This window comes from Colius striatus, chromosome 6 (assembly GCF_028858725.1).
Source record: "Colius striatus isolate bColStr4 chromosome 6, bColStr4.1.hap1, whole genome shotgun sequence".
Classification (NCBI taxonomy): domain Eukaryota; kingdom Metazoa; phylum Chordata; class Aves; order Coliiformes; family Coliidae; genus Colius; species Colius striatus.
The window spans coordinates 12,658,743-12,675,566 of NC_084764.1; the positions used below are offsets into that span (position 1 = coordinate 12,658,743).

General features: G+C 32.6%; 1 protein-coding gene across 1 annotated transcript in view; it reads right to left on the reverse strand.

Annotated features, from left to right (window-relative positions):
* Window positions 1–16,824, reverse strand: part of RYR3 (ryanodine receptor 3) — a 184,628-nt gene that overhangs the window by 153,100 nt on the left and 14,704 nt on the right. Inside the window, exons 9-12 of the mRNA XM_061998183.1 lie at window positions 13,605–13,679; window positions 12,598–12,754; window positions 6,094–6,267; window positions 2,935–3,056 (exon numbers count right to left, since the gene is read on the reverse strand). Of these exons, the coding sequence (XP_061854167.1) occupies window positions 2,935–3,056; window positions 6,094–6,267; window positions 12,598–12,754; window positions 13,605–13,679 (528 nt within the window). The remainder of the gene's footprint in view (window positions 1–2,934; window positions 3,057–6,093; window positions 6,268–12,597; window positions 12,755–13,604; window positions 13,680–16,824) is intronic.

Genomic DNA, 16,824 nt, shown 5'->3' on the forward strand with positions numbered 1-16,824 from the left:
AGAAAGAATGACTAAAAACCCTGAAAAAAGTAGTAAAACCCCCCACATAAATAATGAAAAAGGTAAATCAGACATGGAAAGTATATCAAAGTTCTTTCTTATGGTAACTGATTTTATTTAAATACTTTAAATACTATTGATGTTATAGGTGGAATGAGCAGATTAACTAAAATAGTAGCAGTTATTGAGGCTGAATATGCCTAGTCTTCTACAGAAAGAACACAAAAATAAGAGAAAATCCTAACCATTAATGAGATCTTCTGTATCAACTCTATATAGGAAATAAGGAATAGTGTGATTTAAAAACATAAATAATTTCAAGGAATCTTAGTCGTCAGTAAAATCACGTTAGTTTCCTCTGCAAGTGTTTGCTCAATCTTGGGTGACAACCCAATTTTTCAGGGTCTGACTCAATACTATAAATAGTACCAAGTAGGAGGAGCTGGTTGCTGGCAGAGGTGGCTCTGGTTTCATATGCTTAGCACAAGAAATATAAGAGTAGCCTAGTCCCTTGTGATACTAAAGAACTAGCTTTTTAATTGCAGTCTCATATGTTGGGTCTGCGAAAGCAATTCTTAATTATGAAGTTATTTTTCTTTATTTTTTTCATCTATTGGGCAGTAATACAAGAGTGACCACTTGATCACCATAGTTACAGCTTCTGCTAAGCACTATGAAAAAAGTTTCTTCAGTACTGCATACATTCTTACCAATTTCATTGTGTGTTCTTTTACATTGATTTCAGCAATTATAAACAAATATGCTTTGACATAGAACTCTATTTTACCCTAAAAATATTCAGAAAAATCCATGTAGTATGGAAGATCTATAGTAAAGGAAAGACAGAGGTTTCACTGAATTTAAGATCTTTGTCTTGCTGCTTATTGAAGAGCTATTATTGTGTAAGACTAGTAATGTAAGACAAATGTCATGGACAAATTACCATGAAGAATGAGGGAAGAGAAGGAGAACAAAAGAAATAGCATAATAAAATTATACTTCAAAATGTCTGATATTTACTAACTAACATAACTAAAGGTATTACTCAGAAAGTCAAACACAACCATGTATGTGAGAGTTTTCATGACACTTCACTATCTGAATACTAAAACCTTCATCAGAAAATCAATTTAAAAATGCAAATTCTCAAACTTATTGGTAACTAACGCCTGTCAAAATGAAGCTAAACTGATGACAGAAACCATTCCAAAATATTTTGTACAAATTGACAAGGCAGAAGACATAAAGCAGCAGAACAAACTTTTTAAAGTGCAACATATACTTTAAAAGGATGAAAAAATGTAAGCTGAAGTAATTGTGTTAATATGGTGAAAGCAAGTCAAATTTTTATTCAGAAAATCTATTTAATAAATAATATTGTTAAATTCAGGGTTGAATCCAAAAAACCAAACTAGGGATGAAATGTAACAAATACACTATTTTTTCATGCTCATTTTGTCAATGGTTTATTAATGTTTAACATTTCCTGAGGATATAATGGTTTTTTCAGCAAAAAATCAGTTTAGATAAACTGCTTTAAATGATACTCATGTCCAACACATTTGGTTTCTATTGGTCAAGATTGTATTTTTCTATGTAAAAAAAAGGTATTCTGTTGCCACAGGTGTGACAAGGATATTAGGCAATGACTTAACAAGTATAGCTCTCTATATAACCTTCTCAATAAATCAAGATTATGATAGAACAAGTCTGGTAACATATTAAATTGTTTAAATTCCCCGACTTTCTACCATCCTTTGTAGTGTTGACTCTATGCTTAGGCTACTCCTATATTGCATGTTTCACAACGTCCAGGTATCTAAGGGCTTTGGAGTTTTGATCTGTGAAAATAGTCATCAGTATTTCCACATTAGTTTTTGAGCTCTATTAAACAATTAGATAATTCTCACTGATGTATAATTACTAACCGCATTGCCCTCTAATACAGCAAAGATTTGGAAGATTAAACCTATTCAGAAGGTAAATCTATTGATTCCATTCTAAAGTCTTAGAAAAACAAATTATTCCTTAAAATCCAAAATAGTCACTGTCTCAGCTGAGATGTTATACTGACTTTGAACATCCATAAATCAATTACACTGCTAAGAAATGTATTGAATTATACAGAAGATTTAGGAAAGCTCACATAACAATTTAGTTGACAAGGAGAAGTTAAGTTGTTCTTTTCACCTTCTCATGCCTTCTGCCCTGATTGTTTTTACTGCATATAATGTTATACTGCACACAGATCACCAGACAGAGCTGCCTCTACTCTGATCTTTAACTCTTTCCCATATCATCAGAGCCGTGACAAAGAAGCTGGAATATGAAGAAGATGAGTAATTAAAAAGATTCAAGTAAAATGTTGCAGCCCAGATTTTGAAAGCAATAAATCGACATCCTCTTCACAGACATGTGGAGAACTACTTTGTACATCCTTCTGTTTGTTTGGACTTTGGACTTTGCTATGCTTTCCTCACTGTATTGGGGAGCTAACATTATTAGGCATTAACATCCCTTTCAATTAGTTTGATAAATCTGAATAGAATTAACTACGATATTTGGTCTATCAAGTAAAACAGAAAAATAAGAACCTTTTTATAAATATTGTGAAGTTCTAGCTCCTGTAGAATACTTACTAATGGAGTTACAATACGTACTAATGGAGTATGTTTTCTTCAATGTGGATTATGATTCAGTTAGTTTCTGGCTTCAAAGTATTCAATTTCAGGCAAATAATCTTAAGTTGTTTCATGTATTTAATGGCATTTCTCCCCAAAATTATAAACTTAACTCAATAAAAATACACTACTAATAGCTTCTAAAAAAATACTTGAAAACAGGAAATAAGGATTCTGTTAGATAAAGTATTTCAGAATACTTTAAAACCAAACAAAACACCAAAATAATTACATATAAGATGGTAACAACTACCTTATAAATTGGCTGAATAAGCTTGTAGTATTGCGAATGATTCGAGCTGCCTGGGATTCCTCTAGTTGACATCTTTGTAAGGTTAAACCATCATCCATATGACCTTCTCGGTGTAGTATAACCTATTGTAACACGGTAATTATCACAATAATTACTTTGAAAACATTGATGCTTTTAAATATTTTTGTAACTAATTCAGTATTGCACTGAAAACAGCAATTGTATATATACTGAACTACCACTTCTTAATCACCTTAAGGCTTGTTTATTAATTACAAATCTGCCAGTCTTGCAAAAAAATTACTCAGAGAATACACTTCAATGTATTTTTCTTCTCCCACAATTTACTAAAATATGTGCTTATCAAATATTTTCCAATTTAAACAAAAAATGTCATTTTTCCATATTCTATCAGTCAGGCAAAGAGGTTCCTCACTATCTCAACCATCATTTACTGAAGGATTTACACATGAAAAGTCTACTGACAAGAAAATAAAGCTGGAGTGACAAACATTATCAAAATTACAATGCAGCTAAAGGAGCAACAACATTTATGAGTAATTTCTGATTCATTTAACTATTCTCTACAGATTTTGCTGTATTCTTATAAGAATCTGATGTGAACATCATATAAACTTAAAGCAATAACAGAGATCTTTTTGTGGATTTTTAAATTTTTCACTTCAATACCCAATTTCAGAAAAAGCCAGCATAACTTTTAGGTATCACAAAAAAAAATGTCTTGATAATTTTAAGTCATTAAAATCCTGCAGCACTTTGTAAAGAATTACATGTGAGTTATCTTGCTTCTTTGTCCAAGATGTAACCTGTTGAATTCCCCCCTTAAAAAGAACGACCTAATCTTCATTATTTCTCTGACAAAAACACCCCAGACCCCAAAAGTCAATTAAATCCTCTAGAAACATCACAATAATAGGAAAATACTATTTAGAACTCCACAGCTGCATCATGGCCAGATGCATCCATCACTGCCTAGTTCAAGTTCTAAAAAAGAATAAATTTCTAATTGAAATAAACCACTTCCCTGCCTATAAAGGCCTTGCTTGTTGAGGTACAGCAGGGCATTGCTATTGACTAACAGCCTGAGCAATGGTCTCCAGCACATGAATACAAAACATTTTGCATATGTTTCTCTGTTGTCTGAGCTCTAGCAGTCTGGAAGCCTGCAGAAGTACATAGCTTGCACAGTCTCTCAAACTGAAAAGATAGGCATCCATCACTCATACTGGATAGTGAATGAATCCTGGATAGGAATACTGATGTAATAATCACTACTTGGCAAAGTTTGGAATCCCTGGTTACCAAGAACTCAGAGAGAGAGATACAATAGATCAAAATTCTGGCAGAAATCATGCTATAGAAGCCTCACAAATTATGCCAGAATTTCTTACATATTTGTGTCTTGCAAAGACAGTATAACTAGATACAGGAAATTACACCAAACCCAAACAACAGAAATTCTTACTTGATATTATGCTTTATAAAAGAACTAGCTCCCATAGTTATTTTTTCCTCTCTATAAATTTGCAGCAGCTGTCTGTGATAATAGCCAGATTATATAAAAAACTCCACCCTTTGCCTCTTGGAAAAATAAGGTATAAGAGTCAGAAAAAGTGCAGGTCAGTTTAAGAAGAATTACAGTGATTGGGGAAAAAAAAATCTCTTGACAAAATAATGGAGGATGCATTCAAAGCTAAGACAATTTTTACTGTAGAAAAATTAATTTTATACAAAATTTAAGGAGATGTATATATCTGAACTTGCTTACAAAATTATAGTCTAGAACCATATTCTGCAGTGAATGAAAAACTTTTCCTTACCTCCACAAGAATATCAATTACAGAAAGCCAGAAAGCTTGGATTTTCTTCTCTTTGCAGGCACTTAACAGGAGAGAATTCTCCAGGTGAGAGGGTAGAAAAAAGTTCAAGATTTTTGAACATGAATGTTTTAAAACCTTTGAAAGGAGTATAAAAGCAATAGGCAATTATGGAGGTTCTTTTAGTCCCTTGCTGCTGAGCGGAAAACTGGGGGAAAAAAAATCGAAACTTGACAGGAAGCTATTTCAAAATTCTTCATGAATAAAGTGGAGAATCTACATGTTGCCTTTTCAAGAAGTAAAACTGGACCCTTCAAGGAAAGAGAATCCCATAACTGATACTGGCATGGTAAAGAAAGGGGCTGTCATTGTGTGATTAAATCTCTTATCAAGAAAATATTGAATCACTGGCACAGAAAGAAGAATTTCTTTGATCACCCAGGTTGCTAAGAATAAGTGAAAGGGTTGATCACCCAGTGCCCATTCATGTCCATGTGTGCTGCATTAATAAATGAGATTGTGTCAAAAGCATAAAGAAGACCTCAGGTTTTGTGTTACACTGCTTATATACAGGTATCCTCTCATGAATATATGTATATACAAATAAGTAAAAAAATTTCTAACTTCAGTAATGAACTTCTTTTTCATGTTCTAAGGATAGATTCAAGTTGTAAAAACCTCTTGATTCTGGAATGTAACATAAACACAATTTTTTCAAATAACAGGTTTTTTTCCCCTAATTAAGAATGTACTCCTACCCTATAATCAAAAGGCTATAAGACCTTCTTGATGCAGCACCACAATTACATCTAATATTTTGTCAGGAAATATCTTGTTAATATCCCTTGACAAATTCCAAGGCTATTTCTTAGTAACAAATTTATTTGCTATTTCATACAATATAATCAATTGAAAAATCTAACACACCAGAGAATATAGGATGACTTACAGTTTTGTGTCCTTAAATAGTTAAATTTAGATTTTCAAATAAATTATTTGATCATCAAAATCTGAAATTTCCATCTTTTACTGAGATGTTAAAAATAAAAATGGAGCCAAAACTGATAATTTCTTCTGGTAAGAAAAAAAGCTAAATACTCTTCTTAGTGGCAAAGTTTTTATTCAGTTACATAATTCTGTTAATATCCACCACTGTTTTCATTTTTAGAATTAAACATTTACATCCTTTTCAATGAAACAGCACAAACCAATTAAACTGACAATTGTCACATTGGTAGAATGGCAAAAACCGGGACAGACTATAACTGTTATGAAACTAACATTCATTATACACGTAATTTAAAACACCCTCAAACATTACCTTTCTTTTCAAGGGACCTAAACGTGCTGATTTAGCATCTTGTGCTTTGTAAGTCAACCATAAGGCACTGGACACATGTTGGAGAAAACAGACTGAATCACCGTATTTTATTTCTGGGACACCCATTCCATCCATGTCACGTTTAAGACTAGAATCCTGCTTCTCTTTTGGCTCCTAAGATAAAATAAAAGCTGGCATTTAATTTCTGTACTGAAACAGTATAAACCATTGAATTCTACATTGAAATACATCACCAAACAATATTGATACTACTTATATTGTTAAGATGCACCTAAATTTCATTTCATATAACTACTGTTTCTATTTAATTAATTAGTCACATTCTGATTAAAAATAATTTCACAGAATCACAGAATCATGGGGTTTGGAAGGGACCTTTAGAGACTGTCTAGTCCAACCCCCTGCTAAAAACAGGTCCACCTGGATCAGGTCACACAGGAACATGTCCAAGTGGGTTTTGAAAACTTCCAGAGAAGGAGACTCCACAACCTTTCTGTGCATTCTGTGACAGGGCTCCCTCATTCTCACAGTGAAATAATTTTTCCTCATGTTTCCTCAACTTTTTGTGTTCTAGCTTTTTTCCATTATCCCTTGTCCTGTCACTGGAACATTTTCATGTCCAATCCTGTCACATTTCAAAACTAAAGCATAATTTTCACTAAAGCAAGAAAACTCAGGTAAAACCCACTACCTTGTAAAGATAGATATATAAATCTCTCTAAATATTGCACTTAATCAACAATTGAGTTACTGTTGTAAATGAAGTTTCACTTTAGAAGAGTCTGTAGAACTCATATTTAAGCTAAAATTTGAAAAATTTAATAAGATAGAAAAAAAATGAGGAAAAACATACGTTGAACTGTTGTTGAAATGTTTTTATGCAAAGATAAGCAGTACATGCAGATAAAAATCTCACTTGGAATGACGCCTTTTTATTGCAACATCCAACAAAGAAGAAAATACTACTTTTAAAAACGAATATAATTTAGATTTTACATTTATTTTGCCTTTTTTTTTTTACTTTTCAAGTCGTCTTCTTTGTAAGAGGTATTGGATTCTTTCAAATCGCTTTTAAATTTTGACTCTTGGCTTGAAAATACAGTACAATTTTTAAGCCCAACATGTTTGGTAATCCGATTATTCTTCATTCACAACCGGGAGAATTTGAGACTCCAGAACAATAACTGGTATCTTTTTTTATAAAAAACTAAAAAGTTTTCTTTTTAAAATTGAGTGTAGGAATAAAACCAGAATTATGCAGCAAATTCTGTAATAGCAAATTATGGATGTATATGTGTGATTAAACAAAAAATTCCAAGCAAATAGAGTAATAAACTATATTATTTTTTCTGTGGACCATGATGATGGACTTAAGTGTAGATAGTTGTTTCTAAGTAAACAAACACCAATACACAGTTTGATACCAGTGTTACAGGTTTTCTTATTTCATTTCAGTTTACTGAATGTTCAACATCTGTGGAGTAAAAAGTTCTAGTTTAACTACGCTAATCTACTTTAATTTATATGTAATTCAGCTGTCACATTTCAACAATAATTTTAGTTGAAACAGATATCATTATAATGCCAAGATGAGGTAGAATGAAATTACAAGACATTCCTTGGGGATACCATTACAATATCAAGACTATGGGTAAATCATGTCATGTCACATTTATGTGGATTGCATTATCATATGCAAAGATGAACTCTTTCAACACCAATTTATGGTGAGGCATTCTATGAAAAACACAATAAAGTAATACAAATTCATTAAGTGTCAGCAATTAATTAATTGGCTTTACACAGCACCCTGAAAATTAAAGATTTTTCTCAAATATTAAGCCTGAATCAAGAACCAAGCATCAATGAAATTTTCAGTGGCAGATATCAAAATGTGGTAACAAATTAGTCTAATTAAGCTGCTATTTTTTAAAAAAATGAATAATAGTGACCCTTTTTAATGACATTAAACATAAAGAAACCTCAAGATTTCTGAAAGAGTGTTTTAGGATGATTTTGAGACCCTGAAGGCTGTTCTCACTTTAAGCCATACAGCATAAATGACTCTTCATGATGTTTTGCTTTTTGCACTCTGTCCAATTTCTCTAGGATTTCAGCCATGTTGTTTAAAAACTGTGTGCAAAGAGAAGGTCGATTTTTTTAACATCTGAAAAGTACAGTCAGATAAAGGTTATCAGGAGAGGAGAAAAAAAAAATCTCTTATGTAGGTATTTTTATGCATCTTCCCAGCAAAATATCCAAAGGCTTTCTCCTTCAAAACTACCACTTCACAACCTATATCCACTTTTAAGTTCCTCAGGCCATTAATGCATCACGTCAAAGAAAACAAATCACATCATGAGTCTGGAAGATGTCAAAGGAAAAATAACAGTAACAAAAAATAAAATACCAAAAGGCAGAATGAGCAAAGGAACTTGAGGGGAAAGCTGTCAAAGATGCAATTTTTATAAGAAATTTATTATATTAGAAAAAGGGGAAGGTTAGAAAATGAGAGAATTCATAAAATCATAGACTTCTGCATGATGGAAGGAAGGTAAGAAGTAGCAATGTGAACAGGATAAATAAACCCAATGACTTGTAACATCTGTCTTGTTAAAACACAATTGTGAAAAAAACTCTTGACATCCTAAGGGCTTGTTTATGTACCCCTAAGAATGGTAAGACAATTTGACTGCTGAACTCTTAATAAATCTAACCTATTTCAGCTAATTAAAGTTTCACCTTTCAATGTTGCACACTATTATTGCATGAAAAGTACAAATATAAGAGCAGAGGACTGACATATCATGCTTACCTATCTTAACCAGTGGGCTTACTGTACTCTGTATACTTTACTGTATACATTTCTACACAACAGGAGGTAAAGGAAAAAAAAAGTTATTTTAATCTACCTTCTCCTTCCATATAAAATAGGTAGAAAAAATAGCTTAATACTGTGTTTGAAATGTAGTGCTTAGTGGGGAAGGATAATTGTAAAACATCGACTTAGAAATAAACATTTGAATTTTTAGAGACAATTGTAGGTGAAGGACTTTGTAATACTTAAAAACTTATTCTAAAATCTAATTAAACTTTATGATTTCTACTAAACTATTACAACATCCTAATGTCATGTTGAGCCCCTGAGATAGCTACATGCTGGCAGCAATATTAAAATTATATCAAATCCTTCTGCATGAGTCATCTGTGACTTTTGAATGTATTAGAATGTTACTTAGACTACATCAGTAACTTCTTCATTGTCAATTCTATATGTCATAATGAAAATAAAAATTGAAATCTGAAATATTAATTCTGGGCTACAACACTTTTTAAATAAACAAAAACTTTAAAATATGGTCTTGTTCTTCACTGTGTTTATTCTCAAAGAAATTTATAAGCAGAATAAAAGTTCTGCACCACAGTATGCTGAGCCAAGTACTGTTCAGGAATAAGAACATCCCATTTGAAAACAGAATTCCATCTGCTGCAAGGAAATGGTGTGTCTGTGGTCACAAGGCATTACAGAACTGTTGCCTTAGAATATAAAGGTTGATATTTTGAAACTTTGCCAAAAGTGATCTCAATATTAAACTGAACAAAAGGCAAAATTTGAGGGAGTTTCTCATCAATTTCTGATGCTTGTTAGCTTACCTTGCAGTAATCTGTAGTAAATAAACATATATTGCATATGCTGTTTTCATTGGAATCGGCACCATAATGTTCTTTAGCACATTCTTTCACTCTTTTAAAAACTCTCTTCAATTCTTATTTATGTAAGAACATATTAGAGAAAACTCTAATTTGAATTTTATAATTTAAAATACCTGTCTTGATTTCCAGTGTTATCCAGCAAAAGGAAACAAACCAGTGAAAGCAAATATATTATTAATTCAATCACAGCTTTAGAATAGCAAGGAACACATAAGACTGCTGAAGTAGTATGCAACAACACAGAAGATGAAGGCATATTTTTTCAACAAGAGGGTCTCTATAGCAACTATTGGAAAAAACACAATAAGTTATGTGTTACAGGCTCCTGGGAAGCCTTGGGGATTTAGTATATTCCACATAGCTCTCTGCAGAAACAATCTCTTTTTTTTTTTTTTTCCCCACAAAAACAATTTTGCTGGCTTCCAAAGAGGAAAGAATACCTCAGGAGATAAATGTTTTATTCTCTTTTGGATACTCCACAGCAATGTATATTCTAAGCAATCTGGTCTGAATTCAGTGTTGACTAGATGACTTCCCAAGGTCCTTTCTGATCAGAATTACTCTATGGTACAGAAGGACAGGATTGCTGTAAATAGCTAGGTATTCCAGCACCTGATTTTTAAGGATCTGTACACAGTTGGATAGGAAGATATTAGACAGTTATCTTGAAATTTCCCTTAATTTATGTCATATTAAGGTCCAGCCAACTGAAAATATTTCTTCATTGGGCAAATTAAAAGAAACCAAAAATTAACAAATACATATGTGCAAAAATTAAGATATTCACATTTGTATATATCTAATATATCTATTAGTTCTACAGATCTTTTTCACCTCAATCTGTATGCCATCAAGACTTGGCCTTAAGATCTATTTCCTTCTTACAGTTCAGACCAGTCTTTAGGGTTTATTCACTTCCAAAATCTTATCTCTCTTTCCTCAGAGTTATCACTGCTTCTTCTCATCTTTGGAAACACTTATGTCTCTACCCATGGGCCAGTGAAGCTCTTACCTGCCCAGTCAATAAACAACTATTCTTGTCATAGGCAAAAGTAAATTTATAACCTATTGTGAGATACAAAAAATATTTTCTACATAGGATAACAAAAATCCTAGAATGATGAAACACTGAGCTTGCATTTAATTTAAAAAAGGATATTAATAAACATTATATGCAAACACAGTAAAAGGGATGAATGCATTACATAGTCGTGATTGATTGCTGCATAATTAATTACTACCGTGTTTCATCTCATTTTGGGGATTGTAACAGATTTCACTGATTTGCCTTTGAGGCACGTCTCAACAAAAAGAGGACAGCTGGTGTCCAATTTGGCAGTGAATACACTATAGGAATTTGAGCACAATGTTAAACCAGTAACTGCAGCCTTCCTGGTATACTCACCATCCTTAACCAGGGTGCAATGATATGACAAAAATAGGAAAAAAAAATACAGCTATAATAAATGTTTCTTCACAACATCATATGTAAAATCTAAACTTCATAGCCTTTACACTGAAGAAAGAAACCAAAACTATTTGGTGAGCATCTAGCAATCTAAGGACATTTCCTGATAGTTTTTCAATTATTTTGATTGGTAAAAATAACAATTCTAGGCATATTGTATGTAGTTACACTAATAAAACAATGTTGTTATTTTAAAAATGTTTAAAAGAACTATTTGTGTTATTATACTAACAGAAGACTGGCAACTGTCAAGATTCTTAATGTTAAATTTTAAGGAGTATATATCTAACTTAAAAGATTCTTTTTCATTGCCCTTCAGGAATCATACAGTATTCAGAATTACACGGAGCATTTAACTTCTCTTACTTAATAAAAAATCTGTTGTAGCGGCTATGGCAACTATTTATATGTCAGGAGGTTGGGATATCCCTTTTTTCTATTGGAGGTAGCAACAGGACAAGGGGTAATGGGATGAAGCTGGAACACAAAAAGTTCCACTTAAACATAAGAAAAAACTATTTTGCTATGAGGGTGATGGAGTACTGTAAGAGACTGCCCAGAGGGATTGTGGAGACTCCTTCCTTGGAAGTCTTCAAGACTCGTCTGGACACGTTCCTATGTGACCTGATCTAGGTGAACCTGCTTCTGCAGAGAAGTTGGACTAGATGATCTCTAAAGGTCCCTTACAACCCCTACCATTCTGTGATTTTATGATTCTGTCATGTAAACACATAAAAATTTTTCACCATCTTTGGTTTAAAAATCTTTCACTTACTTGAAAAAAGTTATTACTTTTGTCTATCTCCATAATGAATTAGCAGCTCACTGAAGAGCACAATTTGAAAAAATGATTTAGAAATCAAGTTCATTTTCCTTGCAATCTACCTATCAGCTCACTGCACAAAGAATAGAAGCAGTAGAATTTTGTCCAACTGAACTGAATTCAACTGAAATCAACTATTGTAGATAGAGCTGGGAAGAATAACATTCTAAAGTTTCTGTCCAACTAAAATGATTTTACAATGATTAAAGCATTCATATTAAACCATTGTACCTTGCATTGTGTTAGTTTTCAATCTTGTTTTTTCAACCTGTTAACAAGTTAGTTTAATCTAAGCTTTATTTCTTTATTTATGTATTTGTTACTCTCAGTGCAGTTTGTTCATTTTAGTATTTAAATGCAAAATCCTAGTCAATTGCTTCAATCTAGAAATTACAAATAATTCTTAAAGTCGTTGAACTGACTCAGGTCTAGAATTTGGGTTCCACATTTAAGACAAACTTGCATCGATATTACTTACCTTTGATGCTCTAAAACAAAAGGCAGTAGATGTTGTGTCTGACTTTTCTCTGTCTAACATTGCAAGTCCTTCATCTTCATTCAGAGCCAAGTACTTTCCTGTTGTAATATGTCGAAGACGGAAAGGCTGTCCCCATCTGATATTACTTCCACTCCAACTAAATATAGAAGACATCAAAACATAATATATGAAGTAAGTAAAACTAGTATTTCTATTTTGGGATTTAAACGACTATATGTAATCATTTTTTACTTTGATTTCAATATTTTCATTAAAACAGATGCAAAAATGTTAATACCTTTGCAAAGGGAACTTTGGAAAGGAGTACAGCCTTATTTTTTTTTTTTCTAGACCCTCTTTTGATTTCATTAGAGTGTCCATAAAAAAAACCCTACATCTTTCTGAAAAACACTAAGGTGTAAATTAACTACTGCAGTTCTGTTCACCACCTAAAAAAATAATTACATTTTAGTCAGGACTCAACATTCCAAAGAACTATCCTACGTCTTTGTCATTTATAAGAGTATTTAATTTGCAATCGCAAACATCAAAACTAAAACAAACATACAGTTCAGAATGCCTTCAGTGTTCAAACATGTATATCCTTTGGGTATATATTGAAATTTCACTTTCAACAAGTTAATAGATAAGTAATCACCTAGATAGAAGGGAGATAGGCTCTAAAAAAAAATAGACACCCATTAGGGATATTACTGTTCTGGTTTCCACTCTTACTTTTCCAAGTAAAAAGTAGGAAAGCATTTTACTTTTGGAAAGAAGTAATGTCTCAAACAGACATCTCTCATACGAATGAGGAAAAAAAAGTTTTAAAACACTGACATTTCACGTATGATTGAATCATGGTAGATTACTTTTTATCATTGACAATAAACACGCTAACATATATCATATAGCAGGACAAACGTATCATTCATGTTCTGCCTTAAGGGTCTGTAACATTTTAATTACTGTTAACAGAGTTGCTAAAGCTCAAGAAATATCAGTACCTTATTCGAAGGGGTTCTACTCTCCACAAAGATCTTGCTCGAACGCCAGCTCCTCCAGTTTCATAAAGTACTTTCCTACAGAAAAGATTCAGGAGATCATCCTCTTGTTTATTTGTGCTACACAGTATTTATAACTTAGGTGATCTGTATCAGACTCATTTCATCTTGCCAACTAAACAGATGGAGTTGAATGAACAGAGGATTCTTACTCATCAGTGAGAGCATTATACACTATTCAAATGTCCCAGGTAAGTTAAGCAACTTCCATTAAGCTGTTCTCTCTCAGGAGTTTAAACTTCACCTTCAAAGTGGCTGAGAAAATTTTGCTGTTACTTAATCATAAAAACAGTCATAAAAACATGTAATTCGCACAGAAATTAATCTAAATTATTAATGTTCTTGCTTCACAGTTCAAGAGGGACGGAGAACTTCTGGGGAGAGTGCAGCGCAGGGCCACCAAGATGATCAGAGGACTGGAACATCTTCCTAATGAGGAAAGGCTGCGGGAACTGGGGCTGTTTAGTCTAGAAAAGAGGAGACTGAGGGGAGATCTTATTAACATTTACAAATGGCTAAATGGTGGGTGTCAGTAGGTTGGGACATCCTTTTTTTTCTATTGTAGCTAGCAACAAGACAAGGGGTAATGGGATGAAGCTGGAACACAAAAAATTCCATTTAAATATAAGAAAAAACTATTTTACTGTGAGGGTGACAGAGCAGTGTCATAGGCTACCCAAGGAGAGAGTGGAGTCTCCTTCCTTGGAGGTCTTCAAGACCCACCTGGACGTGTTCCTATATGACCTGATCATATATGTCAGGGGGGTCGGACTAGATGATCTCTAAAAGTCACCTCCAACTCTATCATTCTATGATTCTAAGATATATGAACACAAAATAAAAATAAGTATACACATTTGCATATTTTAACAATTATCTGCATGAATGCAACATCAGGCACTTAATTCCTAGAATTACTTCTGATATTCTTATTAAAAGACAAAAACAGTGGTGATATCATCTTTACCATGTGTATAATCCTTACAAAATAGATAATACAGGTAAAAGGATATATTAGTTTTAGGAAATTTGGAGAAATAAAAACTAGGAAGCAAAAAAGCACAGCAAATGTCCAAAAGTTTGTTGGGTTCTTTAGTTTTTCTTGAAGCAATATAAGCAACCTGGTTTTTTTTTTGTATTTCTATACTTTTCTAGGAGTGGTTCCTTCTGTTCATATAGGTATTTATTGACATCTAAAGGAGAGGTTGTTTGAACCTTTCCTCAAAGTTACTTGATCCATACTTATTCCTAAATGTTTTATTCAATTTATAACAGTAATTTTTGTTGTCATAGGTAACAATAGTAATTAATATAACCTGTTTATCCATTTCCCAAATGAAAGGGGTGAAGAAAGATGAAGAAAACAGTTCCCCTGTTTCTTCTTTAATTAAAACAATTGAATCTAACCCTAAACCGAAGGTCAAACTGAAAACCAGAGAATAATGAAAAATGAAAATAGACTGTATCATAATGTGATTAAGGTAAAAAAAAATGAAACAAAATCAAACTATAATGTGGTTCTTAGGTAAATATTTCATTTGTATCTCACAAAAAAACCCCCCATCTAGTAGTACAATAAAGAAGGGCTCTACATATCCTGACTTTCAGACCAAGACCTTTCCTGTTATCAATTGTATTTCTTGTATCGATTATATGAATGAGAAAGGTTATACAAATTCTTGTGCTTGGATGACAAGACATGAATGATGGAAAAACTTTCTTATATATGTTCCTGTGAATAGGGCTAATCCATCCAAGTATGCATGGGACCTGGCTTTATATTGTGTGGATCTGAAAAAATGTGCAGCAAGGGAATTTAAAATCTACCTTACTGCTCTGACAAACTTTTTTGAATTCTACACATGCATACATAAAAATGTAACAACCTAACTATTATGTAACCTCTTCTTATGCAAAGTAGCATTTTGAAACGCAGAATTTTAACTGGCTTTTCAGACTTCAATTGTCAAATTCCTTTCATTTTTAAATAGTGGAAAAAAATTAAATGTTTATCATTGTACTCATGCAACTATAGGACTTGGAACTCAACTTGTGAAATGAAAGCTGTGTTTTTTTTATCTGAGAAAATGTTTCTACAACTTTTCTTCTATCAAGAACAGTTACGGTTTGCATTGATCTGACACTCTGTTTCCTGACCAACATCAATGTGTGACAAACTATTTGCATCCAGTACCTTAATATGATGATGGACTTGTAGATCTACATCTGTATATTATCTAGGAGGCACATCTAAGAACACATATGCAATTTCAAAACTTTCTAAATGATAGTGAGCCATAAGAATGTATATTCCTCACAGTAAAGGTAGTAGTATTTCTCACACATCTTGTATTCCACAATAATGTTTTTTATACTCTAGAAACAAAATACAAAATGACAACTAAAAAGCCTATCAATCAATTAATCCTCGTTTCCAGACTCTATGAATATGATCTTTCAAAGTTCCTTCCAGCCTGGGATGACATTACTTTTTGCAGATTCTAATGACCTCATCCTAGCTAAGCTCCAAACTAATAATTCATTTCCATTCTTTTTCATGTCCTTCATTTCTACTTGGTCCTATTAAACGATTCCTTTGCTGATGGAATACCAGAGATATATCTCTGTTCACCTTTCATACTTCTTAACTATACCTCAAAATCTTTTCCATCTTTTACTATATGTAACACTGTACTGACACTAGTGACATGCTCTTACAGCAGCAAAAACATATGTTAAAGAGAATTGCTGCTTTTTCTCAACAGCACATAACATTTTCTTTATCTTCTTGATTCTATCCATCCATCCATCTTATTCTGAGTTTGTGCAAGCTGATTCTTTTGTTGTTCTCTAAGTCCATCCCCCTGTATTTTATCTTGGCCTTTAATAAAAGACCTTAAGATACTTAAAAAAGAATAGGCACAGTGTGAATTGATAAAAAGCATTCTCTACAGAAACCTTCAAAAAATTAGATGTCTGTTCAATGAGAAGTGACATTATCATGTTTTCCCAATTTATCTTATTTAATAGCCCTAATGGAATACATAGAACTGATTAAACAAAGAGATGGAAACGAATACAACCGTTTTTTGCAGCTATTTCTTGTGTTTCTATTATTATTTGATTTTTTTATTCTTGTATTAATTTTGTTTTGTATAATGTA